The sequence below is a fragment of the Podarcis tiliguerta genome (assembly GCF_965153285.1).
Source record: "Podarcis tiliguerta genome assembly, chromosome: 2".
Classification (NCBI taxonomy): domain Eukaryota; kingdom Metazoa; phylum Chordata; class Lepidosauria; order Squamata; family Lacertidae; genus Podarcis; species Podarcis tiliguerta.
This window is the reverse complement of record NC_139535.1, coordinates 3,771,887-3,797,877: the sequence shown is the minus strand read 5'-3', so window position 1 is coordinate 3,797,877 and position 25,991 is coordinate 3,771,887. Positions and strand designations below refer to the sequence as shown.

The 25,991-nt window shown below is 47.3% G+C and overlaps 3 protein-coding genes across 3 annotated transcripts in view; all 3 read right to left on the bottom strand.

The window, feature by feature from the left end:
* The window catches only part of LOC310670668 (uncharacterized protein), an 81,473-nt gene extending 61,288 nt beyond the window's left edge, over positions 1–20,185 (bottom strand). The window contains exon 1 of the mRNA XM_083426317.1: positions 20,034–20,185. The gene's annotated coding sequence lies outside the window, so the exon portion shown is untranslated. The remainder of the gene's footprint in view (positions 1–20,033) is intronic.
* LOC310670331 (uncharacterized protein) lies at positions 1,803–20,979 on the bottom strand. The gene is made up of 8 exons (XM_083425519.1): positions 20,956–20,979; positions 19,162–19,313; positions 18,754–18,903; positions 16,518–16,616; positions 5,947–6,009; positions 5,278–5,370; positions 3,307–3,365; positions 1,803–3,228 (listed from the first exon to the last, which is right to left on the bottom strand). The coding sequence occupies exons 2-8, from the start codon at positions 19,247–19,249 to the stop codon at positions 1,879–1,881; spliced, it is 1,902 nt and encodes a 633-aa protein (XP_083281645.1). The 5' UTR covers positions 19,250–19,313; positions 20,956–20,979; the 3' UTR covers positions 1,803–1,878.
* Positions 10,618–13,062, bottom strand: LOC310670732 (uncharacterized protein). Its single transcript, XM_083426446.1, has one exon. It carries the CDS (start codon positions 12,568–12,570, stop codon positions 11,497–11,499), a length of 1,074 nt encoding a protein of 357 aa, XP_083282572.1. The 5' UTR covers positions 12,571–13,062; the 3' UTR covers positions 10,618–11,496.
* Positions 20,980–25,991: the final 5,012 nt, after the last annotated feature.

The window sequence follows — 25,991 nt, the reverse complement described above, 5'->3', positions numbered from 1 at the left end:
CAAATGTCCAGTGGGGAGACAAGCAGCTTCCGATTGGCTTCTCCGATGGCAAGAGCCAATCAGAAGCCACGCCTCGGAAGCCAAACGTTTTGGAAGTTGGACGTCTTTCCGGAACAGATTGTGTTCAACTTCTGAGTACCACTGTAGTATTAGATGACAAGGATGCATCAAGTACGGTGTGTGGGAAACCACCTAAAATTGTAGCAATTTGGAAATAATTTATATAATTGGGTTAAAATTTTTGGGGGGAGGGATGATTGGCAAAAACATGATTCTTTGCCCTGGAAAACATTCAGAAAACGCCAGCAGCCAATTTGCACTCTGAGTGACAGTTAATAGGTAGATGGACCACCTCAGTCGTAATTAGTGCCAGCCTCAAAAATAATTAAAAGGGAGGTTTTGCTCACCTGATGCCCTAAGGGCTAACCTTAAGAGCTAGTATGCTGTGTTTGGGACCAATAGCAGTTCCTCTCTCTGAGTTTCTCCTCCACATCCAGAAAAAAACTCCTTGTCTCTGTGTGACAAGTGTGGTGTAGTGGTTAAGAGCGGTAGACTCGTAATCTGGGAAACCGGGTTCAATTCCCTGCTCCTCCACATGCAGCTGCTGGGTGACCTTGGGCCAGTCACACTTCTCTGAAGTCTCTCAGCCCCACTCACCTCACAGAGTGTTTGTTGTGGGGGAGGAAGGGAAAGGAGAATGTTAGCCGCTTTGAGACTCCTTAAAGGGAGTGAAAGGCGGGATATCAAATCCAAACTCTTCTTCTTTCTATTACAGTGGTACCTCGGGTTACAGACGCTTCAGGTTACAGATTGCGCTAACTGAGAAATAGTACCTTGGGTTAAGAACTTTGCTTCAGGATGAAAACAGAAATCGCACGGTAGCAGCGGGAGGCCCCGTTAGCTTAAGTGGTACCTCAGGTTAAGAACGGTTTCAGGTTAAGAATGGACCTCCAGAACGAATTAAGTTCTTAACCCAAGCAACCACTGTAAAGGAAATTCTTAACATTTTTTTCTAATTCTGAATGGATTTCCTCCCAAAATTTCTTTCTTTTGCTACATTGCCACCATATATGATACAGTGAGCCTGTATGATCTCCACAACAGTAACTTTTGGCTCCTTTGTACATTTTGGTTAATTTCCATGGAGTTAAATACCACCGGTGCTGCATTTTTAAAGAGCTTTCCCTTATGGCATAGCATGTGGTAAATTTCCAATTATTCTTCCACAGATTTTCCCATTGGGACAATGTCATAACATACCCAAAGTCGTGAGACCACTTTATCATGGCTTATGTAACTTCTTCCTCCGATAAGCTTTAGGGAGAGTTTTACTTTTTGTGTGTATTACGTTGGATTCAAGTCTTGAGGTTCTTGGTGAACTATTTTTTTCTACGTTAAATTTTTGAATAATTGATAATATTGGAACCAATCTGTCATAATATCTCTTAATTCCTCGAAACTTTTAAATTTCAGTTGGTTATCTTCTTTTAAAATTATTTTATAAGTAGGCCAATTTCACAACATTTTTTTTTTCTTCACCACTGTGGCCTCTGCTTGGAGAGGCCCACCACGGGATTTTAGGCTCCAACCGATCTTTGTATTTCTCCCAAACTTTAAGAAGTGATCTCCTTACAATATGATTTGAGAAATCTCTGTGTATTTTTGCCTTTCCATAAATTCAATAAGCGTGCTAACCCCAACGGTTCTTATGTCCCTCCAAATCCAATAAACCTAGATCTTGCAAATTAGCGGTGCTCTAATTAAACTGCTTTCCTCATTACAAGAATCTAAATACTTCCCCCCCTCTTGATTCACTTATGCAAGATGAGTTGTGAAATCTGACCAAATCTTCTCCCACATTCCAAGTATATATATGGTTTATCCCATGTGAGTTCTTTTATGATAAGTAAGCTTAAATCCCTGTGCAAATCTCTTTCCACACTCCAAACATTTATATGGTTTCTCCCCTGTGTGAATTCTTTGATGAGATCTAAGGCTTGAGCTGTGAGTGAAGCTCTTTCCACACTCAAAACAGGTATATGGTTTCTCCCCTGTGTGAATTCTTTGATGAGATCTAAGGCTTGAGCTGTGAGTGAAGCTCTTTCCACACTCAAAACAGGTATATGGTTTCACCCCTGTGTGAATTCTTTGGTGCAATGTAAGGCTAGAGCTGTGAGTGAAGCTCTTTCCACACTCAAAACAGGTATATGGTTTCACCCCTGTGTGAATTCTTTGATGACATTTAAGCTGTGAGCTGTGAGTGAAGCTCTTTCCACACTCAAAACATGCATACGGTTTTTCACCTCTGTGAATTTTTTGATGTATATGAAGGCCTGCATCATGCCGGAAGCTCTTTCCACACTCAAAGCACTTATATGGCTTCTCTTCTGAATGTATTCTGCGATGGCTAACAAGGTATGTGCGGTTACTAAAGCTCTTTCCACATGTCTCACATTTATATGGTTTTTCCCCTGTATGGATACGCTCATGCACAGTAAGGTGTGAACTCTGACTGAAGCTCTTCCCACACTCAAAGCATTTATACGGCTTCTCACCAGTGTGAGTTCTCTTATGAGAACTAAGGTGTGAACCCTGACTGAAGCACTTTCCACATTCCAAGCATTTATATGGTTTCTCTCCTGTGTGGGTTCTCTTATGTGAAGTAAGGCTAGATTCATGGGCAAAGCTCCTTCCGCACTCCGTACATTTATAAGATTTCTCTCCTGTGTGAATTCTTTGGTGCGATGTAAGACTTGAGCCGAGAGCGAAGCTCATTCCGCACTCCAAACATTTATACGGCTTCTCCCCTGTGTGGATTTTTTGATGCGATGTAAGGCTTGAGCTGTGAGTGAAGTTCTTTCCACACTCAAAACAGGTATACGGTTTCACCCCTGTGTGAATTCTTTGATGATATACAAGGCCTGAGCTGTTAGTGAAGGCCTTTCCACACTCAAAACAGCTATATGGTTTCTCCTCGCTGTGGACTTTGTGATGTCTTTTAAGGTTTGAGTGGTGATTGAAACCCTTTCCACGTTCTAGGCATTTGTATGATTCCTGTCCTGCATGAATTCTTTCATGTGATTTTAGTCCAGAGCTGTCACTGAAATTCTTTCCACACACCAAGCATTTACACGGTTTCTCCTCTGTGTGGATTCTGCAGTGTGAATTGAACCTAGATTTACTTTGGAATGTTTTGCCACATAAAGGTCTCTCATTTGTTCTCTTCCCCTTCTGATGTTTTTTCTGGACTGGGATTCGATGGCCGTTATCAGTTTCCTCTTGATCTTGAAAGGTCTTTCCTTTGACTTCATGCTTATTTCTTTCTGATGAGACCCGAGAACAATGACTGTCGTGTTCATCACCTGCTAAAGTTAAGGGAAGATGACAATTAAAAATGTAATCCAAATCACAATCCTAGTGAGACTTTCTGTAACATCTGATGATGATGATGGTGATTTTATTATTCATACCCTGCCCATCTGGCTGGCTTTCCCCAGCTACGCTGGGCAGCTTACAGCAAATATAAAACATCAAACTGCCCAATACAGGGCTGCCTTCAGATGTCTTCTAAAAGTAACATAGTTCTTTATCTCCTTGATAACTGAAAGGTGCCACCACTGAGCAGGCCCACTGCCTGGTTCCCTGTAACTTCACTTCTGGCAATGAGGGAACCAGAGCTGGACCTCAGTGTCTGGGGTTAGAGATGCTCCTTCAGGTCTACAGGGTCAAGACTGTTTAGAGCTTTAAAGGTCAGCACCAACACTTTGAATAATGCTCAGAAACAAACTCTGAGCCAATGTAGATCCTTTAAGACCAGTGTTATATGCTCCTGGCATCTGCTTCCAGTCACCAGTTGAGCTGCCGCTTTCTGGATTAATTGAAGTTTCCGAGTCACTTTCAAAGGCAGCACCAACTACAGTGCATTGTAGCAATCCAAGCGGGAGATAATCAAAGCATGTGCCACAGTCTGTGTGCAGGTAGGGTCTCAGCTTGTGTACCAGATGGAGCTGGTAGACAGCAGCCCCCAAATCCTGGCTATAATAATAATAATAATAATAATTTATTATTTGTACCCCGCCCATCTGGCTGGGTTTCCCCAGCCACTCTGGGCGGCTTCCAACAAAGATGAAAAATACACTAAAATGTCACATATTAAAAACTTCCCTGAACAGGGCTGCCTTCAGATGTCTTCTGAATGTCAGATAGTTGTTTATCGCTTTGACATCTGATGGGAGGGCGTTCCACAGGGTGGGCGCCACTACCGAGAAGGCCCTCTGCCTGGTTCCCTGTAACCTGGCCTCTCGCAGTGAGGGAACCGCCAGAAGGCCCTCGGAGCTGGACCTCAGTGTCCGGGCAGAACGATGGAGGTGGAGACACTCCTTCAGATATACTGGACCGAGGCCATTTAGGGCTTTAAAGATCAGCACCAACACTTTGAATTGTGCTCGGAAACGTACTGGGAGCCAATGTAGGTCTTTCAAGACCGGTGTTATATGGTCTCGGCGGCCGCTCCCATTCACCAGTCTAGCTGCCGCATTCTGGATTAGTTGTAGTTTCCGGGTCACCTTCAAAGGTAGCCCCACATAGAGTGCATTGCAGTAGTCCAAAAGGGAGATAAACCGGGGCATGCACCACTCTGGCGAGATAGTCTGCAGGCAGATAGGGTCTCAGCCTACGTACCAGATGGAGCTGGTAAACAGCTGCCGTGGATACAGATTTGACCTGTGCCTCCATGATGAGGCCTGAATCCTGACTGGAAGGGATCCAAATGGTCCGCTTCTTCCAGGCGTGCCTGGAGTTGTTCAGCAACCACTCGCTCAATCACCTTGCCAAAGAATGGAAGATTTGAGACTGGGCTATAGTTGGCCATTGTGGCCGCATCAAAAGATGTTTTTTTAAAGAAGCGGTTTAATAACTGCCTCTTTCAGCGGGTCTGGGAAGGCTCCCTCACGGAAGGAAGCATTCACCACCCCACGAAGCCCATCGCCCAGTCCTTCCCGGCTAGCTTTTATAAGCCAGGATGGGCAAGGATCCAGGAGACAGGTGGTTGGCTTCACTCGTCCAAGCAGCCTGTCCACATCCTCAGAGGTAACAGGTTGGAATTGATCCCACGCAACTATGCCCAAGTCACCATTAGAAAACATTCATTTCCTGCCTATCTTTAATCTCTGCCAGTCCAGAGCTCTGGCCCTGCAGCCCTCCTTGTTTTCTTGCCAGGGGAGCTTCCTCACCCCCCAACATCTCCCCAGGTCCCCATCTCCATTCCTTGGAACTCACCAGATCTGTCTAAAGGTCCTGGGAGGGAACATTCAAAGGTGGTGGGAGACAGCCTGACCAGGTCAACCGTCCATCTTCCTCCTTCCATCCTCGCTAGGTCTGCAGGGGAATAATAATAATAAATAAATAAATAATTTTTTATTTATACTCCACCCTTCCTGGTTCAGAAAACCGGGCTCAATGCAGCTAACAACAAATTTAAAACACTTAATTGATGCAACAAAAAACAGCATAAAATACAATATAAAATGTGAACAACAATAAATTCAGAATTCAAAAATCAATTTAGGTGGAAATCCATCCAATAAACATTAGATGATCACCAGGGCTAGCTGGCTAAATTAGTCCTATTTGGGCCAGCGAGGAGACCAGGGGAGAATTAGCTGTGGGATCCCAGAGCGGGGAATCTTCATAAAAGGGGAGGGGGAGGGAAGGAAGGGGAATAAAAGATCAGGCTAAGTTCAAATTGAAAGCCAGGCGGAATAGCTCTGTCTTACAGGCCCCGCAGAAGGAAGTTAATCCTGCAGGGCCCTGGTCTCATGGGGCAGAGCATTCCACCAGGTCGGAGCCATCACTAAGAAGGCCCTGGCCCTGGTGCAGGATAATCTGACTTCCTTAGGGCCCAAACTATGATTATTCATGGACCTTAAGGTCTTCTGCGGGGCATACCAGGAGAATCAGACTCTTTCATCCTTCCTGAGGAGCTCAGAAGGCAAAACAAGCGGCATTTTCCTGAGACGGAAAAAGAAGTCTCAGCAGCCCTGCAGGGAATTCTCCTGCCCTAGATATTCTCCTGCCGCTGGACATCCCCTCTGCAACAGTCCCCAACAGTTTTTAAACATGTTTTTGTCATTCCAAATTAATCTGTCTGCTTCCTCTATCTTTCTTAAGGCGGGCATGCTACGCTCAGTAGTGACCTGAAAGTAGATCCCATTGAACTCAGTGGAGCTTACATATGAGTAAATCTGCAACGGACTGCTGTGCATATTCTCCCTCTTCTGACACACAGAAACCCATTGGTCCTCTTCCCCTCCATTCTTCCAGTCAAGACCTTCTTGCCTTTTCTCCCCCCTGTGTCTTTTCTGCTCACTTGGGGGGGGGGGTTCCCTCCCCCCCCATCCATCCATCCTCCCCCCCCCCAACCCCCTGTAACTCAGGCAGAAGCAAAGGGAGCCTGCAGGGATTTATCTTGCCACAGAATCTCCTTGTTTCCACCTCCATGCCCCCATCTCCATTCCCTGCCACTCACCAGATCTCTCTGAGGGTCCTGGAGGGGAACGGTCAGAGGTGGTGGGAGACAGCCGGACCAGGTCAACCGTCCATCTTCCCCCTTCCATCCTCGCTAGGTTCGCAGGATCAGACTCTTCCATCCTTCCTGAGGAGCTCAGAAGAGGCAGGTTCGAGGGAGGGAGGGAGGGAGGGAGAAGCGAAGGCAGCCTCAGAGGCCCTGCATCCATTTCCTCACCCAGCATATTTTCCTGGTGAAAGATAAGCCTGCCTAGGTGTGGGCATCCACTTGCAGTTTCCTTGGTAAAAGAGGGGCCCCTTCCTCCTGGACCCCACCATGTGAGGAAAGAGTGGAGTCATGCCTGAAAGAGGATCTTCCACCCACCCTCATTAAAAACATTCCTTTTTTGGCTTCCTTCTTTCTCTGCCAGCCTGGAGCTGCCTCCCTCCATTCCACCTCCCCCCCCCCAACCCCACTTTAGGGGAAGGGGCTATAGCTCAAGAGCGGAGCATCTCCTAAGCAGGCAGAAAGTCCCAGATCCAAGACCCCCCCCCCCACTTTGGTCTAATCCTGCCCTCTCTACGCGACCCCTTTCTTTCCAAAACATCCATGCCTCCGTCCTCCTCTTCCCAGAGCCACTCTGCCCCCTTTCCTTTTTTTTGGGGGGGGGGGTTCCTACCCCACCCTAAAGCTCCCTCCCCCCCCCCTCGCCTTCTTGCCTTGCTCTCCTCCTGGGGCGCCCCGGCAGCACCTCGAGGTCCTTTGCTCTCCCCACAGCTCTTTGGGGGCTCAAATGTGGGGTGCAACCCCATGCATGCTCCTCCAGCTCAGGGCATATCTCCTGCAAAGGAGCTGCTCTGACACGGGAGCCCCCTCCCCCCCCCAATATATCCCTCTTTCTTCCTACCTTGCAAAAGGTCTTCCGCGCTGCAGAATCTCCTCCCTCGCAGCTGTTCAAATGTGACAAACGGAGGAGGAAGTGACGCTTTTCCTCTCCCCCAGGAAGTCCTCTCTAGCAGTATAATCGCTGCCTTTAACCCTTGAAGAGCCAGTATTCCCTCATCCCAAACTGTAAGGCACTGGGGACATTGCAGATTCTGCTTCTTTGTACCCCATAAAGTAGGGTTGCTACCTTTCTTCTGGCGAAATACAAGGCGGTTGGGGGTGATTCCTCCCACCCCCTAATTTGTTGCTGAACCGACTTCGAAGCAATCCATTACGATCTGTCGCAGCCCAACACGATGCCCCATCTTGCATTTCTCTCCCTCATCATCATTCCAACAATTTCCTCCATCGCCTCTCCAACCATTTCATTTCTTCAACAGAACTTTCCCTCCGCTTGACAGAAGAGAATCCTTTGCAAGCCAGCTTGAAGTGTAGAATGACTTTCCCAAGTCTTCAGGTTAAATATGCTAGAAAGGCTGTCCATTTAGCGTGCTTCCTAACAAGGTTGGATTTGTGAAAGTTTTATTTATGGCTGAGTAATACATGCACTTTATTGGTAACTGTTGGGCTGGTTATATTGATTTTCTCGCCTAATTTTGTTTTCAGATTATATATAGGTTCTCAAATTGTATTTCTGTTCTATTCAAAACAATAGCTCAGCTCTTGCAGAGTTTCTATCACATGTATGCTTTTATTTAAAAGAAATGTTTCCATTTTATTTACTTCTTTCCAATCCAGCTCAGCCCCTGGCCTCTCAAGATCTTCCCTCCAAAACTTCGGAGGGGCTCCTCTCCACTCCCACTGGTTGGCCCCCATGGCTTTTCTCACCTCTGCAGGTTTGCCAGCTATGAAGAAGAAGAAGAAGAAGAAGAAGAAGAGGAGGAGTTTGGATTTGATATCCCGCCTTTCACTCCCTTTAAGGAGTCTCAAAGCCGCTAACATTCTCCTTTCCCTTCCTCCCCCACAACAAACACTCTGTGAGGTGAGTGGGACTGAGAGACTTCAGAGAAGTGTGACTGGCCCAAGGTCACCCAGCAGCTGCCTGTGGAGGAGCGGAGACGCGAACCCGGTTCCCCAGATTACGAGACTACCGCTCTTAACCACTACACCACACTATGCCCCCTTTTGGACAGAGGTGACTTGGCAACTGCACTCCAGGCTCTGGCAAGTTCCAGGCTCAATAATCGCAATGTCTTCTACAGTTGTACCTCAGGTTAAGTACTTAATTCGCTCCAGAGGTCTGTTCTTAACCTGAAACTGTTCTTCACCTGAAGCACCACTTTAGCTGATGGGGCCTCCCGCTGCTGCCGCAGCACGATTTCTGTTCTCATCCTGAAACAAAGTTCTTAACCCGAGATACTATTTCTGGGTTAGCGGAGTCTGTAACCTGAAGCGTCTGTAACCCAAGGTGCCACTGTATATGGGGCTTCCCTGAAAGATGACTCAGAATCTTCCATTGGTCCATATTACTGGCTGGGGTTACATCCAACTCTGGTATAAATCCAGAGACCTTGTTAATCCACTTGAACCACATACGGCTTCTGAGTAAATGGTGAATGTCATATCCTTGAGACCACAAGCCCTTCCTTCAGATACACTTTCCTCCCATCCTTCCTCTCTCCCCATATTCACACACAGGTACACAGGGATTGTTTATTGTGAATTTATTCCTTAAACCATTAACGCCTATAGTATCTGCATTTTTTTACTTTTTATCATTCTGCATATACATATTCAACATTCAATAAACAACTACAGTGGTACCTCGGGTTAAGACCTTAATTTGTTCTGGAGGTCCGTTCTTAACCTGAAACTGTTCTTAACCTGAGGTACCACTTTAGCTAATGGGGCCACCCGCTGCCGCCACCACACGATTTCCATTCCCATCCTGAAGCTATGTTCTTAACCCGAGGTACTATTTCTGAGTTAGCGGAGTCTGTAACCTGAAGCGTCTGTAACCCGAGGTACCACTGTATTTTTTAAAAAGGCACTTTTCTTCACTTTCTTCCTAAAATGGAGCTGTTTATTGCTTTAATTCTGCCCTGTTCCAAAAGTTTCCATTAGAGCTTTCAGGAAAGCTATGAAGAATTTGCATGACTAGAAGTGCCTTAAGATTTTCAAAACGAAAACACTTATGGGAACTCAATTTCCCCCTTCCTTTTTAAAAAAGATAATCCAATATGGTTAAGAATACAGTGGTGCCCCGCAAGACGAATGCCTCGCAAGACGGAAAACCCGCCAGACGAAAGGGTTTTCCATTTTGGAGGTGCTTCGCAAAACAAATTTGCTATGGGCTTGCTTCGCAAGACGAAAATGTCTTGCGATTCCTGGGGTTTTTTCCCCTCCCCCCCTTTTTCCCAAGCCCCTAAGCCGCTTAACAGCTGTTAGCTAAGCTGCTTTACAGCTGATGGCTAAGCAGCCTATCAGCTGATCTAAGCCGCTAATAGCCTTTTAGCAGCTAATCCACTAATCCCTTAAACCTTTAATAGCCGCTAATAGCCTTTTAGCAGCTAATCCGCTAATCCCTTAAGCCTTTCATAGCCGCTAAACCGCTAATAGCGCTAATCCGCTAATGGGCTTGCTTCGCAAGACGAAAAAAACCGCAAGACGAAGAGACTGGTGGAACAGATTATTTTCGTCTTGCGAGGCACCACTGTATAGCATTTTTACTTATTCTATAAAGATGGACATAAGCTGATGGAGTTAATCTGAATTAGTTGGCCTGCTTGTAGCTAACAATATGTTGGAATGTTGCCTCAAGGCGTGGCTTCCTCCTCCAGGGGTTTATAAGCAAGGAATTTTATTATTTCTGAGTATGCATGTGGTTTTGTGCATGGGCATTTATAGTATACCTGATTATATTCCACCTTTCCACTGAAAGGTAACTACAACAGCACACAGGTAACAAAATGTATTACTCTGACCCCTATGATAATGCTCAAATATAATGCTTTAATTCATCTAGAAGTTACAAGGAAAAGGTGGGACACACCTGGACACACCTCATTACCAACTACAATCAAATTACCCAACTGCTACAAAACAAAAGCAATGAATCCTGGTCCGCTTTCAATAATTGTTTTGCAGGATCTGGCACCATCTTGTACCCAAGAGCACCAGCCAGAAACCTGCAGGAGTTCAGAGGCAGCAGATGATGCTCAGGCCTGTCTCTGCTTTTCCACACAACATGCTTCCTTAGATAAGAGTGTGACCATATTAGCCCATTCTTTGGTCTGTTTTCAAAGACGAGATGAGCAGGAGTGGTGGAGACCGTGACTCCAATAGGTTTCAGAGAGGGGGAAGAGGAAGGAAATACGGACCTAGATTTGTGGTGGTTTGAGATGGGACACACCCCAGAAGCAGGAAGGAGCTGGGAAATAGTGGAACAACAGGAGCAAGATAGCAGGTGCTCCAGCCCTGAACAGAGACAGGAGTCTGTTGTGTTAGAAACATCACAGCAGCCAAGCGACACGATGTCTCTAGTATACTAGAGTCCCCTCCTTCCCCTACAACCAGGCGTGCCCTTCGTGTCACAGAGCAGAGAGCCAAACAGAGAGATTCCATTAGCGGCCCCCGTAGACAACAGGAAGGGACTCAAGGCCAGGAAGTAACTGCTGGGGGCAAGAACACACACTCTAGGCAACAGCTCAGGTTTTTGAGGACGTGCATTCCATGTTTCTGTGTGTTTTTGTTGATTTAAATGAAAGCAGCGAAAGAAGCTCTCAGCACCACTGATTTCACCAGGCAAGCCTGCCAGCCCTTTAGTTGACTGCACCTTCGTGACAGCAGGTGTACGATTTCTCCCATGTGAAATCTTGTATGAATTCCATGAAGTTTAGCAACAGCGGTGCTCTGATTAAAATGCTTTCCGCATTACAAGCACCTAAATCTTTCTTTCCTCTTGATTAGCTTATGCAAAATGAGTTGTGAAATCTTACCAAATCTTTTCCCACATTCCTAGCATATATATGGTTTATCCCATGTGAGTTCTTTTATGAGAAGTAAGGGTAGATCCATGTGCAAATCTCTTTCCACACTCCAAACATTTATATGGTTTCACCCGTGTGAATTCTTTGATGATATTTAAGGCTTGAGCTGTGAGTGAAGCTCTTTCCACACTCAAAACATGCATACGGTTTTTCACCTTTGTGAGTTTTTTGATGTGATATAAGGCTTGTACCCTGGCTGAAGCTCTTTCCACACTCAAAACAGGTATATGGTTTCTCCCCTGTGTGAATTCTTTGATGATATTTAAGGCTTGTGCTGTGATTGAAGTTCTTTCCACACTCAAAACAGGTATATGGTTTCACCCCTGTGTGAATTCTTTGATGACATTTAAGCTGTGAGCTGTGAGTGAAGCTCTTTCCACACTCAAAACATTTATATGGTTTCTCCCCTGTGTGAATTCTTTGATGACATTTAAGCTGTGAGCTGTGAGTGAAGCTCTTTCCACACTCAAAACATGCATACGGTTTTTCACCTTTGTGAGTTTTTTGATGTGATATGAGGTTATTACCCAGGCTGAAGCTCTTTCCACACTCAAAACAGGTATATGGTTTCTCCCCTGTGTGAATTCTTTGATGATATTTAAGGCTTGAGCTTTGAGTGAAGCTCTTTCCACACTCAAAACATGCATATGGTTTTTCTCCTCTGTGAATTTTTTGATGTATATGAAGGCTTGTACCCTGGCTGAAGCTCTTTCCACACTCAAAGCACTTATATGGCTTTTCTCCTGTATGGATTCTGCGATGGCAAACAAGGTATGAGTAGTCACTAAAGCTCTTTCCACATGTCTCACATTTATATGGTTTTTCCCCTGTATGGATTCGCTCATGCAGAGTAAGGTGTGAACTCTGACTGAAGCTCTTCGCACACTCAAAACATTTATACGGCTTCTCACCAGTGTGAGTTCTCTTGTGTGAACTAAGGTGTGAACTCTGACTGAAGCACTTTCCACATTCCAAGCATTTATATGGTTTCTCCCCTGTGTGGGTTCTCTTATGTGAAGTAAGGCTAGCCCTGTGAGCAAAGCTCCTTCCGCACTCTGAACATTTATAAGATTTCTCACCAGTGTGAATTCTTTGGTGCGATGTAAGACTTGAGCCATGACCGAAGCTCATTCCGCACTCCAAACATTTATACGGCTTCTCCCCTGTGTGGATTTTTTGATGAGATACAAGGCCTGAGCTGTGACGGAAGGTCTTTCCACAGTCCAAACAGGTATACGGTTTCTCCCCCGTGTGAAGTTTTTGATGTTCTGTAAGGTTTCTCCTGCAACTGAAGCTCTTTCCACACTCAGAGCACCTATGTGGTTTTTCCCTGCTGTGGACTTTGTGATGTCTTTTAAGGTTTGAGTGGCGATTGAAACCCTTTCCACATTCTAGGCATTTGTATGATTCCTGTCCTGCATGAATTTTTTCATGTGATTTTAGGCCAGAGCTGTCACTGAAATTCTTTCCACACACCAAGCATTTACACGGTTTCTCCTCTGTGTGGATTCTGCAGTGTGAATTGAACCTAGATTTACTTTTGAATGTTTTGCCACATAAAGGTCTCTCATTTGTTCTCTTCCCCTTCTGATGTTTTTTCTGGACTGGGATTCTATGGCCGTTATCAGTTTCCTCTTGATCTTGAAAGGTCTTTCCTTTGACTTCATTCTTGGTTCTTTCTGATGAGACCTGAGAACAATGACTGTCGTGTTCATCACCTGCTAAGGGAAGATGACAAATAAAAATGTAATCCAAATCACAATCCTAGTGAGACGTTCTGTAACATCTGGTGGTGATTTTATTATTTATACCCCATCCATATGTTTGGGTTTCCCCAGCCATGCTGGGCAGCTTACAGCATATATAAAACATGGTAAAACATTAAAAACTGCCCAATACAGGGCTGCCTTCAGGTGTCTTCTAAAAGTTACGTAGTCAACCGAAGGGAGGACACCACCACTTAGAAGAAAAAGCTGATGGAAACATTCCTTCAGGTCTACAGGGCCGTGACCATTTAGGGCTTTAAAGGTCAGCACCAACACTTTGAATTGTGCTCGGAAATGTACTGGGAGCAACAGAGGCAGCACTTCCGGTTGGGCTCACCCTGGCGGAGGCTGAAAATAACATCGCAGCTCTTTTGCATGAGATGGGAGTAATCATCCTCCCAACCCCCTCAGGGTCGTGGGGGGGCAGCTTCACCCACAGATTGCCCAACACCAGCCCCCAATCCGGAAAGGAATGAGGGGGATGGGGCGCTGGGGGATGGCAACTCTTTGGTAACTCTCCAAAGTCACTGCCATGAGCAAACAAATTACTGTTTTTGAAGATGAGAAATTGCATTTAATTAACGGGCATACTCTGAGTGAGGAGGGATAAGTTACTCAGCTAATTGATTCAGTCACTGAGGAACTAAAAAGATTTGAATTGAAGAGGGATTGCCATCACGACGGAGCTGGTACGTCAGAACAAAGACAGGGAGTGAGCCTTCTTTGTTTCTCTTGATATATTCTGTATTTGCTATTTTACCTGGCAAAATCCGCCCCCCCCCCCCGGGAAGGACTGACTCTGCCGATGGACTATGTAAGCAACTGAGATTGGAGTGCACTATAATATTTGAAACTTATTTTGACTTCATCATTAAATGTGTGGAGAAGATTTATGAAAAAGATGGTATTATTTTTAATGGACTTTCACAAATGGATTGGGGAGTCAAGGCTTTCTGGCCAGATAAGTGTGGGCTTATCTATTTGGATGTATGCCCGGAATAGTTGGCAGAGAGCCAGAATTTCTCCATTTTAAGCCATGTCATTGTGTGCATTTTGAATGAAGAAATGAAAGTAAAGACATGGAGAAGAAATCATCCACACAGGAACATATTTCTAGATACAGGTAGGTAGGCGTGTTGGTTAGCCGTAGTCAAAATAAAACCAAACAAATTCTTCTAGTAGCACCTTAAAGGTAAATGTAAAGGGACCCTGACCATTAGGTCCAGTCGTGACCGACTCTGGGGTTGCAGCGCTCATCTCGCTTTATTGGCCGAGGGAGCCGGCGTACAGCTTCCGGGTCATGTGGCCAGCATGACTAAGCCGCTTCTGGCAAACCAGAGCAGCGCACGGAAATGCCGTTTACCTTCCCGCCAGAGTGGTACAGTGGTGCCTCGCAAGACGAAAAGAATCCGTTCAGTGAGTCTCCTCGTCTAGCAGTTTTTTCGTCTTGCGAAGCAAGCCCATTAGCGGATTAGCGCTATTAGCCCTTTAGCAGCTATTAGCGGCTATTAAAGGCTTAAGGGATTAGCGGATTAGCTGCTAAAAGGCTATTAGCAGCTTAGTGTCTTAGAAAAAGGGGGTAGGGAGCGGAAAAAAACCCCCAGGAATCGCAAGACATTTTCGTCTTGCGAAGGAAGCCCATAGCAAATTCGTCCTGCGAAGCACCTCCAAAACGGAAAACCCTTTCGTCTAGCGGGTTTTCCGTCTTGCGAGGCATTCGTCTTGCGGGGCACCACTGTACCTATTTATCTACTTGCACTTTGACGTGCTTTCGAACTGCTAGGTTGGCAGGAGCAGGGACCGAGCAACGGGAGCTCACCCCGTCACAGGGATTCGAACCGCCAACCTTCTGATCGGCAAGTCCTAGGCTCTGTGGTTTAACCCACAGCGCCACCCGTGTCCCTAAGTAGCACCTTAGAGACCAACTAAGTTTGTTATTGGTATGAGCTATCGTGTATCTGAAGAAGTGTGCATGCACACAAAATCTCATAACAATAACAAACTTAGTTGGTCTCTAAGGTGCTACTACAAGAATTTGTTTTGTTTTGACAGGAACATATTGTTTGATTTAACTTGTTTGCTGGATGAACTCAGAGGCTGTGAAAAATAAATGAAGGAATAACACCGGACTGATTTATGGGAAATACCTGGACTAACTTGGAAGCCGAACAAATTTGAGATGATAGCCACCCTCCAAACTCAGAGTACGGGAGGCTAAATAAAAAAAGACATAATTTGACACAACATTCGGACTCTTTGATTATATAATAATTTGGAATGTCTTTAATGTGATTTTTGTTGGATTGTTTACTTGGAAAACTTAATAAATATTATTTACAAACAAAAAGGAAACGTACTGAGAGCCAGTGAAAATCCTTTAGGACCAGTGTGATATGGTACTGGCAGCCGCTCCCAGTCAACAGTCTAGCTGCCCCATTCTGGATAAATTGGAGTTTCTGAGTCACCTTCAAAGGTAGCCCCACACAGAGTGCATTGGAGTAGTCCAAGCAGAAGATAACTAGAGCATGCACCACTCTGGGGAGACATTGTATGGGCAGGGAGGGTCTCAGTCTGCATCCCAGATGGAACTGGTTGACAGCTGCCCTGGACACAGAATTGACCTGCGCCTCCATGGACAACTCTGAATCCAAAATGTCTCCCAGGCTGTGCACCTGCTCCTTCAAGGGCACAGTGTCCCTGTTCAGACCAGAGAGTCATCACAACCACCTGCCCCCTGTCTCCCAATAGCAGTACTTCTGTTTTGTCAGGATTCAACCTCATTCCGTTAGCTGCCATCAGCTGACACGGTTTGAGGAAAATGGCTTTGTGGGCTAGAGAGGGACTGCTGCCATGACCCTTCTCACTGCTGACCTGGCAGCTTGGCTGCTGCAAACCGAAAAAACCTGTCTCCATACTGAGATGTAGCCCATTCAGTACCTCATCTGGCAATTGCTGCAGGTATACCACCGAGTGTGGGAAGGTTCAGGACCCAACAAATATTATATTCTGAAAAAGAATTTTCTTCACACCACCATTCTTGGGCATAGCCAAGGAGGGGTGGGGGGCAGCCCCCCAGATCAAGTAAAGCATTAGAAATACTTAACTAACTGGCCAATCATGCCAGTTCTGCCCCCCATTAAAAAGGCCTGCACCCCCCACCAAAAATCTTGCGCCCATGCCACCACTGAAAAACATTCCTTTCCTCTCACAGCCCAGAACTCTGGCTCTGCAGCCTTCCTCGTTTTCTCACCAGGGGGGTTTCCTCACCCACAACATCTCCCCAGGTCCCCATCTCCATTCCCTGGGACTCACCAGATCTCTCTGAGGGTCCTGGGAGAGAACAGTCAGAGGTGGTGGGAGACAGCCTGACCAGGTCAACCGTCCATCTTCCCCCTTCCATCCTCGCTAGCCCTGCAGGAGAATAATAATAATAATAATAATTATTATTATTATTATTATTATTATTATTATTATTATTATTATTATTTTTGTATCCTGCCTTCTCCGGCTGAGGCAGGGCCCAGAGTGGCTAACATCATAAAAACAACACAATATGCATAAAAACAGACATCAATTAATTAAAAAACATCTTAAAATTAATTCAGACAAGTTAAAATCTCAGCAGTTGGGCAATTATCAGGTTGGAATTGAGAGTGGTTAATACTTGCCAGGACCACCACTGATCATAAAAAGACCTGTGAGCAGGTTGAGGGTCTCCTTCGGGCTTGTTTTATATAAAGGAAAGTAAGTCAAACTGCATCCTGCCCAAAGGCCTGGCGGAACAGCTCCGTCTTGCAGGCCCTGCGGAAAGATGTCAAATCCCACTGGGCTCTTGTGGGAGAGTGGTCCACCAGGCCGGGGCCACGGCTGAAAAGGCCCTGGCTCTAGTCAAGGCCAGTCTAATTTCCCTGGGGCCCGGGATCTTCAAGGTGGTGTTGTTAGCAGTAAGAGGGTGAAAGAGGATCAGCCTCTTTCATCCTTCCTGAGGAGCTCAGAAGCCTAAACAAGCTGCAGGTTCCTAGGGAGGGAGGGAGGAGTAAAAGGAGCCTCAGAGAAGCGGCAGGGATTCCTCTGCCCTAGATATTCTCCAGCCCCTGCAGAAGCCCAAATGGGGCATATATTAAAAATGTATATCCCCCAATCTGGTGGGCTTCTCACAGCCACCCTGTGCGGCTAACAGCATATAGGAAAACAGAACAAAACATCAAACATAAAAAACAGAAATATCCTATACAGGCAACAAACAAACCAATAATAAGAACAACAACAACATGTTTACAGTTATACCCAAATTAAAATAACCACTAACCGCAAAAAAACATTTAACCAACACCAACTCGATGAAAGCAAAACAGAGGAACCAAAACGAGAACTGTTTTTAACATTATAAAACATTTTTGTCATTTGCCCCCAACCCAAGAGATGTTCCAGCAATGTCCCAGTGGCCTCCCAGGAGCCTCTTTTGGCTGTTCAAGGTGAGCCTGGGCTCCACCCCCTTGGCCAGGTGGAATGGGCCTTGCAGCAGAGTGTAGGTCTTCCGTCCAGCCCTCAGGGAATGGTAGGCATATTAGTGACCTGAAAGTAGATCCTAAGGAGGCTGGGAAAGCCTCATTATGTGTGGAGCTCCCTGTCACAGTTTCCATGGTAAAAAGCAGGGTGTCTTCCTCCTGACCCCCCACCAGAGAAGAAAGGAGTCACGCGTGAAAATGATTCTTCTACACATCACCATTAAAGGTGAAAAGGATCTAGGAGTCTTGGATGACCACAAACTTGACATGAGCCAACAGTGTGACGCGGCAGCTAAAAAAGCCAATGCAATTCTGGGCTGCATCAATAGGAGTATAGCATCTAGATCAAGGGAAGTTATAGTGCCACTGTATTCTGCTCTGATCAGACCTCACCTGGAGTACTGTGTCCAGTTCTGGGCACCACAGTTCAAGAAGGACACTGACAAACTGGAACGTGTCCAGAGGAGGGCAACCAAAATGATCAAAGGCCTGGAAACGACGCCTTATGAGGAACGGCTAAGGGAGCTGGGCATGTTTAGCCTGGAGAAGAGGAGGTTAAGGGGTGATATGATAGCCATGTTCAAATATATGAAGGGATGTCACATGGAGGAGGGAGAAAGGTTGTTTTCTGTTGCTCCAGAGAAGCGGACACGGAGCAATGGCTCCAAACTACAAGAAAGAAGATTCCACCTAAACATTAGGAAGAACTTCCTGACAGTAAGAGCTGTTCGACAGTGGAATTTGCTGCCAAGGAGTGTGGTGGAGTCTCCTTCTTTGGAGGTCTTTAAGCAGAGGCTTGACAACCATATGTCAGGAGTGCTCTGATGGTGTTTCCTGCTTGGCAGGGGGTTGGACTCGATGGCCCTTGTGGTCTCTTCCAACTCTATGATTCTATGAAATCATTCCTTTCCTTTGTTTTTACCTTTTATCTCTGCCAACCCGGAGCTCTGGCCATGCAGCCTTCCTCGTTTTCTCACCAGGGGAGCTTCTTCACCCTCCAACATCTCCCCAGGTCCCCATCTCCATTCCCTGCCACTCACCAGATCTCTCTGAGGGTCCTGGAGGGGAACGGTCAGAGGTGGTGGGAGGCAGCCTGACCAGGTCAACTGTCCATCTTCCCCCTTCCATCCTCGCTAGGATTGCGGGATCAGCCTCTTTCATCCTTGCTGAGGAGCTCAGAAGGCCTTTTTCTAGGATGGAAAAATAAGCAAAAGGAGCCTGAGGACCTGCAGGGATCCTCCTGTCCCTGAAGAAGCCCAAATGGGGCATGCCCTCTGCAACAGTCCCCAACAGAATCTTCTTTGCACCACCATTAAAAAACATTCCTCTCCTTTCTTTCCACCGTTTGTCTCTGTTCTTGACCTGCAGCCTCCCTTGTTTTCTTGCCAGAGGAGCTTCCTCACTCCCAACATCTCCCCAGGTCCCCATCTCCATTCCCTGGGACTCACCAGATCTCTCTGAGGGTCCTGGGAGAGAACAGTCAGAGGTTGTGGGAGACAGCCTGACCAGGTCAACCGTCCATCTTCCCCCTTCCATCCTCGCTAGGTTCGCAGGATCAGCTTCTTCTGTCCTTCCTGAGGAGCTCAGAAGCTGCAGGTTCCTGGGAGGGAGATAGAAGCAAAGGCAGCCTCAGAGGCCCTGCAGGCATTTTTCCGCCCAAGATATTTTCCTGGTGAATGATAAGGCAGCCTAGGTGTGGAGCTCCCACTTGCAGCTTCCATGATAAAAGAGGAGTGTCCCCCTTCCTGAACCCCACCATGCGAGGAAAGTGGAGTCATGCCTGAAAGAGGATCTTCTTCCCACCATCATTCAAAACATTCCTTTCCTTTCCTCTCTGCCAGCCTGGAGCTGTGATAGGGCTGACCCCCCCCCCTCTCCCCAGACCCACTTTAAGGGAAGGGGCTGTATCTCAAGGGGGGAGCATCTCCTCAGCAGGCAGAAAGCCCCCGACCCAAGAACCCCTCTTGGTCTAATCCTGCCCTCTCTACCCAGCATTGACCCCTCTTCCTCCAAAACATCCATGCCTCCGTCCTCCTCTTCCCAGAGCCACTCTGCCCCCTTTCCTTTTTTTGGGGGGGGGGGTTCCTACCCCACCCTAAAACTCCCTCCCCCCGCCTCGCCTTCTTGCCTTGCTCTCCTCCTGGGGCGCCCCTGCAGCCCTTGAGGTCCTTTGCTCTCCCCACAGCTCTTTGGGGGCTCAATTGTGGGGTGCAACCCCATGCATGCTCCCCCCCCCTCAGGGCTTCTCTCCTGCAAAGCAGCTGCTCTGGCACGGGAGCCCCCTCCCCCCGCAAAAATAAATCCCCCTCTTTCTTCCTACCTTGCAAAAGGCACAGTCTTCCGCGCTGCTGAATCTCCTCCCTCGCACCTTTTCAAATGTAACAAAAGGAGGAGGAAGTGACGCTTTCCCTCTTCCCCAAGAAGTCCTCTCTAGCAATATAATCGCTGCCTTTAACCCTTGAAGAGCCAGTCTCTCCCCCCCCCCCAGCAAAAAAAAACTGTAAGGCACTGGGGTCATTGCAGATTCTGGTTCATGGGACCCCATAAAGTAGGGTTGCTACTTTTGTTCTGGCAAAATACAGGGCGGTTGGGGGGTGATTCCCCCCCCTCCCCCAATCTGTTGCTGAAGTTATTTCAAAGCAATCCATTACAATCTAGGATGCCCCCTCTGAAATTTCTCTCTTTTTCTCTCATCGTTCCAACAATTTCCTCCATCGCTTCTCCAACAATTTCATTTCCCGGAAGGTGGAAGGAGCAACAAGGGGATCATCTATCTTGGGCCTGATCCTGACCTATTTTTCTTTTAAAAAATTATAGTACGGTGTACCGGTTAGCACTGAACTCTTGAGAAATTATTCAGAACGCATACAAAATATTCCTATATTTTCTATATCACTAATAATAATAATAATAATAATAATAATTTATTATTTACATGCCGCCTGTCTGACTGTGTTCCTCCAGCCACTCTAGGTGGCTTCCAATCCACTTTTTTTGTGGGAGAACAACAAATTGAGCACTTGTTCAGCCCAGGACTAGTCTTCCAGAAAAAGAGGCACCAGAACTCTCCATGAACCCTCCCTCCTTCTCTTATAATGGCAATGGCACCTACCATTTGTTTTTACCTTTTATCTCTGCTAGCGCAGAGCTCTGGCCCTGCAGCCTCCCTCATTTTATTGCCAGAGGAGCTTCCTCACTCCCAACATCTCCCCAGGTCCCCATCTCCATTCCCTGGGACTCACCAGATCTCTCTGAGGGTCCTGGAGGGGAACGGTCAGAGGTTGTGGGAGACAGTCTGACCAGGTCAACTGTCCATCTTCCCCCTTCCATCCTCGCTCACTGGCAGCGGAGGTTCAGGGTTTCAGCCAGAGGACATTCCCCCAGCCCTCAGTCCGTAGAGCATCCAACTCTTAATCTCATGGTCATGGGGTTTGAGCCCCACGTTGGGCCAAACTTTCCTGCATTGCAGGGGGTTGAGCTAGATGACCCCCCAGGTCCCTTCCAACCAGGCAATTCTATGATGCTACCTGGAGACCCCAGGAGGTGAGCCAGAGACTTTCTGCAGGCAGAGCAGAGGCTCCACCACCAGTCCTTTTCTTATGCGTGCTAGCAGGGACCAAATCCTGGGTGGTCTCCTGCCCTCCCCACCCAGCACAGACCCCCCTCCCCCCGTTTCCCAACCAGCACCTGCCTTCCTCCTAGAGCCATCCTGCTTCGTCTTCGGTCGGCTGCGCATCTTCCCGCGCCTTCCCTCCCAAATCCGTTTCTCCAGCCGAGCCTCCTTTCCTGGGGAGCCGCTGCACAACCATCCTTTGTGCCCACTGCAACTTTCTTTGAGCAGAATTTTTTGGGGATGGTCCCATGCATCTCCCCCACCCCCCTCCAAGACCCCCTTTCTGGAACCGTCCCTTTCCTTCCCCTCTTTTCCTAACCTTGGGTGGGCGGAAACAGCATCTCCTGCGCGCAGCACAACCGCATTCTTCCCAGTTTTTCAAATGGAGAAGGGGACGTGAGCTCTTTCTCGTTTCTGCCCCTCCCTTGGAAGTCCCCTCTAAGACTGCAAAGAGGAAGGGGAGGGGACCTGGCTGAAATAGAAGGGGAGATTCTAACCTAAGAGTTTATTTAGGGATCCCTCTGTTGTGCAAGGTAAAGGTAAAGGTACTCCTGCCCGTACGGGCCAGTCTTGACAGACTCTAGGGTTGTGCGCCCATCTCACTCAAGAGGCTGGGGGCCAGTGCTGTCCGGAGACACTTCCGGGTCACGTGGCCAGCGTGACATTGCTGCTCTGGCGAGCCAGAGCCGCACACAGAAACGCCGTTTACCTTCCCGCTAGTAAGCGCACCCCACCGCGGGGATTCAAACCGCCGACCTTTCGATCGGCAAGCCCTAGGCGCTGAGGCTTTTACCCATAGCACCACCCGCGTCCCCTGTTGTGCAAAGAAGCAACTAAAAGCAGGGAATTGCATGGATTCCGTGATCTCCTTTATGACGCAGGAATAAGTCCTACTCTTTTGTCATCCATCTACAAGTTGCAAGGAGAATGTGGGACGCCATTGGGACAAAGGAAGGCAATGCTCTGTTTAGTTGTGGGCGAACATAGCAGATGACACAGCGATTCTTCAAACAGCTCTTCTTTATTCAGATGTCAGGACAGAACTAAGCTGAGGGGCTCAGTCAGCCTGCTTATATAGAGCTCCAGAACAATTGTAACTGTTGCCATTTTCTAAAACTATCCAATCACTGAACTTCACTTTTCGATCCTTCATTTGCATAACTATCTACAGTATCCCCCTGCTGGCCCAGGGTGAGGACTTCAGTACATAACACCCCTCCCCACCGAGATAAGGCGTTAGTTACAATCGTAATGGTTTCCTTATATACAGCACTACACGTAATGGTTCAATTAGGCACAAAAGCATATCGGTTACATTTCCCATACTTAGACCAACAGTGACGGGCCTCACTAGGACAGTTGCTGTTACTGCTGGAGGGGTGCAGAGTGCTTTTAAAATGTTTTTTAAAAATTTCTTTTGGATTTTATGTAAGTGGGGTGGGGTGGGGGTGGGATGGGTGTTTATTGGGCCTGGGAATTTGTTTGATTTTATGTTTTTGTAATTTTTACTGTTTTTTGTTTGTATTGTTTTATTGGTTTTTTTTTAAGGTGTTATTTTGTTCTTAAGGGGAGGGGGTCAGGGCTGCCGGGGAGTGGGTCCCAGCCAACAAAATGGTTGGGGCATGTTCCACAGGGGGGGATGCACTGGGACAACCGATCTCAGTGATCACGGGTAGGAGGAGGAGTTACACTAAGACCAGACCATGTCATTACAGAGGAGGCAGGTTTAGTCGTTGTCTGAGGACTATCCCTGCCTCCGGGTCTGGTCCTGACCGGATGGATACTGGAACCCCAAGATCATCTGGTGACATCTGGGCAATGATTTTGCAAAGTTTTTTGCAGATAAAATCGCTCAGATTTGGGAAGAAGTAGACTCCACCGTGGGAGCAGGGCCAGGGCGGGAGAGTGCTAGAGTCCTGTCTAGTCAAGTTGCATGGGATCAATTCCAACCTGTTACCTCCGAGGATGTGGGCCCAGATGTCGCCAGATGATCTTGGGGTTCCTACCAGGCCCCGGTGGTGCAGGTGGTTCCGATAGATTGCGAACCACCTGAAAAAGTCTCCTGCTGCTGTTTTCTTTAGATGCAATGGAGGCGGTGAAGAAGGCCCTCTTCGCCATCGCCACTTGGTAGGCTCGCCGTTGAGCTCTAGCCCGTGTCCGGTCTGATTCAGAGTGAGTTTTCCGCCACTGGCCGTCTCAATGATTGTTTCATCACCCTCAGCTCCAGGGAAAACCACGGGGCTGTCCGGGCTCCATGCAATCGGAGAGGGCACTTCGGAGCCAGACAGTCAATAGCCCTGGTCAACTCCGCATTTTAGCGGGCCACCAGGGAATCAGCTGAGAGGCCATCAACTTGGCATAAAACATCCCCTACCACTCTCTGGAAACCAGTTGGATCCATTAAGTAGCAGGGGCGGACCATCCAAATCGGTCCCACCTCCCTGCAGAGGGGAAGGGTCGTGGAGAAGTCCAGTTGCACCAGGAAGTGATCTGAACATGGCACTTCTTTTGTTTCGCTTTTAGTTAGTGTCAGATCACCAACATCCATAGAGGTAAACACCAAGTCTTAAGGCATGTCCGTGTCTATGAGTTGGGCCAAACTTATTCAGGGACAGCCCTATGGAGGCCATGCTTTCCACGAAGTCCCGAGCAGCCGCTTGTAAGGTCATGTCGGCATGGATGTTAAAATCCCCCAGGACAACCAAGCTAGGTGTCTCCAGGAGCATATCCGCCACGACCTGGTGCAGCGGGGAGGTCGGTACACCAATAGGAATCCTGTACTGCCCCTATTGCCCAACTTCCAGAACATGCACTCAGAGAACTGGGTCTTCCCAATAGGACGCCTGGTGCAGACTAATGACTTCCTAAAAATCACTGCAACCCCCCCTCCCCGCCCACATGACCTGCATTGCTGTGCATGAGAGAAACCTGGTGGGCAAGCAGCGGCAAGGACAGGCCCATCTGCTTCTTCCAACCAGGTCTCTGTCACACCTGCCAGGTCAAATCCTCCATCCACAATCAGGTCGTGGGTGGCAGTGGTTTTATTCATCATTGACCTGGCATTGCACAGCAACACTTTCAGGTCATGTGGGTTTCCCTTGCTGATTCCAGTATCCTTCTGGTCAGGACCAGACCTGGAGGCAGCGATAGTCCTCAAACAATGACTAACCCTGCCTCCTCGGTAATGACATGGTCTGGTCTTAGCGTAACTCCTCCTCTTGCCCGTGATCACTGAGATCGGGTGTCGGGAGCTGAACCCTTTCAGCTGATCGTGCCATAGATTTCGTAAACAAATCTGTGGTAAAGTTGGGATGGGATACAGTGGTACCATGGTTTGCAACCGTTTTGGATTACAACGCCAAACCCAGAACTGCGTGTCCATTTTTTTGGATTACAATCCTTTTTTATTATTATTACATCCCTTTTTTTTGGAGGCCCCATTGGCGAAAGCGCGCCTTGGGTTACAACCTGTTTTGGTTTACAACCGGACCTCCAGAACGGATTATGGCTGTAAACCAAGGTACCACTGTATCTGAGTATTTTTGGCAATTTCTTCACAAACAATTTCCTACAAATTAATACCTCTGGGCAGTCCCACCATAAACCTTCACTCCATTCTGCTACATTTCCAGAAGTGAAAACTTCTTTTTTATTATTATTATTATTATTATTATTATTATTTCCTTGAAGGGACTCAAGGCAGCTTACAGATAATACAGTGGTACCTCAGGTTACAGATGCTTCAGGTTACAGGTGCTTCCGGTTACAGACTCCTCTAACCCATAAATATTACCTCGGGTTAAGAACTTTGCTTCAGGATGAGAACAGAAATTGTGCTCCAGTGGTGAAGCAGCAGCAGGAGGCCCCATTAGCTAAAGTGGTGCCTCAGGTTAAGAACAGTTTCAGGTTAAAAATGGACCTCCGGAACTAATTAAGTTCTTAACCCGAGGTACCATTATAATCGCTAAGAACATAGGGGAGGAAATATTATTTTTTAAAAAATAAACAATGATAGTGTGTGTACATCTAGCACACCCATTAAAACCAAACAAATAATTGCAATAAAAACAATATGGCGGCAGCCCTTTCATTAAAACAGCACTTCCCAAAAGCCTGCTGGAAAGTCTTCGCCTGCCTGCAGGACAAGGAGGAGGGAGCCAGTCTAACTTCTCCAGGAAGGGAATTCCAAAGACGGGGAGCCACCACTGGGAAGGCCCTCTCCAAGCATGCCTGTGAGGCTGGTGGGGCCAAGCGAAGGGCATCCCTTGGAGACCTCAGAACCTGGGCAGTTTCAAATGAGGGAACACAGTCATTCAGATAGCTTGGACATGAGTCATATATAGTTCACAACCAGCACTTTTGCCCCAAACAGACTGGTACTCCTGGTGGAGTTGTTGTAACAAGGGAGTCGTATGTTCCCCAGGCTATAACCAGCCCCAGCTGAAAATCTTATAAATCTCTGACAGTCACAAAATGATGGTTTCCTGGCTTGAGAGCCAGTGTGGTGTAGTGGTTAAGAGCGGTAGTCTCGTAATCTGGGGAACCGGGTTCGCGTCTCCGCTCCTCCACATGCAGCTGCTGGGTGACCTTGGGCCAGTCACACTTCTTTGAAGTCTCTCAGCCCCACTCACCTCACAGAGTGTTTGTTGTGGGGGAGGAAGGGAA

What these genes read in the sequence shown, in the direction of transcription:
- LOC310670732 (XM_083426446.1), bottom strand. Translation starts at nt 12,570, where the DNA reads ATGAGCTTCGGTCATGGCTCAAGTCTTACATCGCACCAAAGAATTCAC.
- LOC310670331 (XM_083425519.1), bottom strand. Translation starts at nt 19,249, where the DNA reads ATGGAAGGGGGAAGATGGACGGTTGACCTGGTCAGGCTGTCTCCCACA. An exon ending in AGGACCCTCAGAGAGATCTG is followed by an intron (nt 6,010 to 16,517) that starts GTGAGTCCCAGG and finishes TTTCCGTCTCAG; the next exon opens with GAAAATGCCGCTTGTTTTGC. An exon ending in GAAAGAGTCTGATTCTCCTG is followed by an intron (nt 5,371 to 5,946) that starts GTATGCCCCGCA and finishes CTGCAGACCTAG; the next exon opens with CGAGGATGGAAGGAGGAAGA.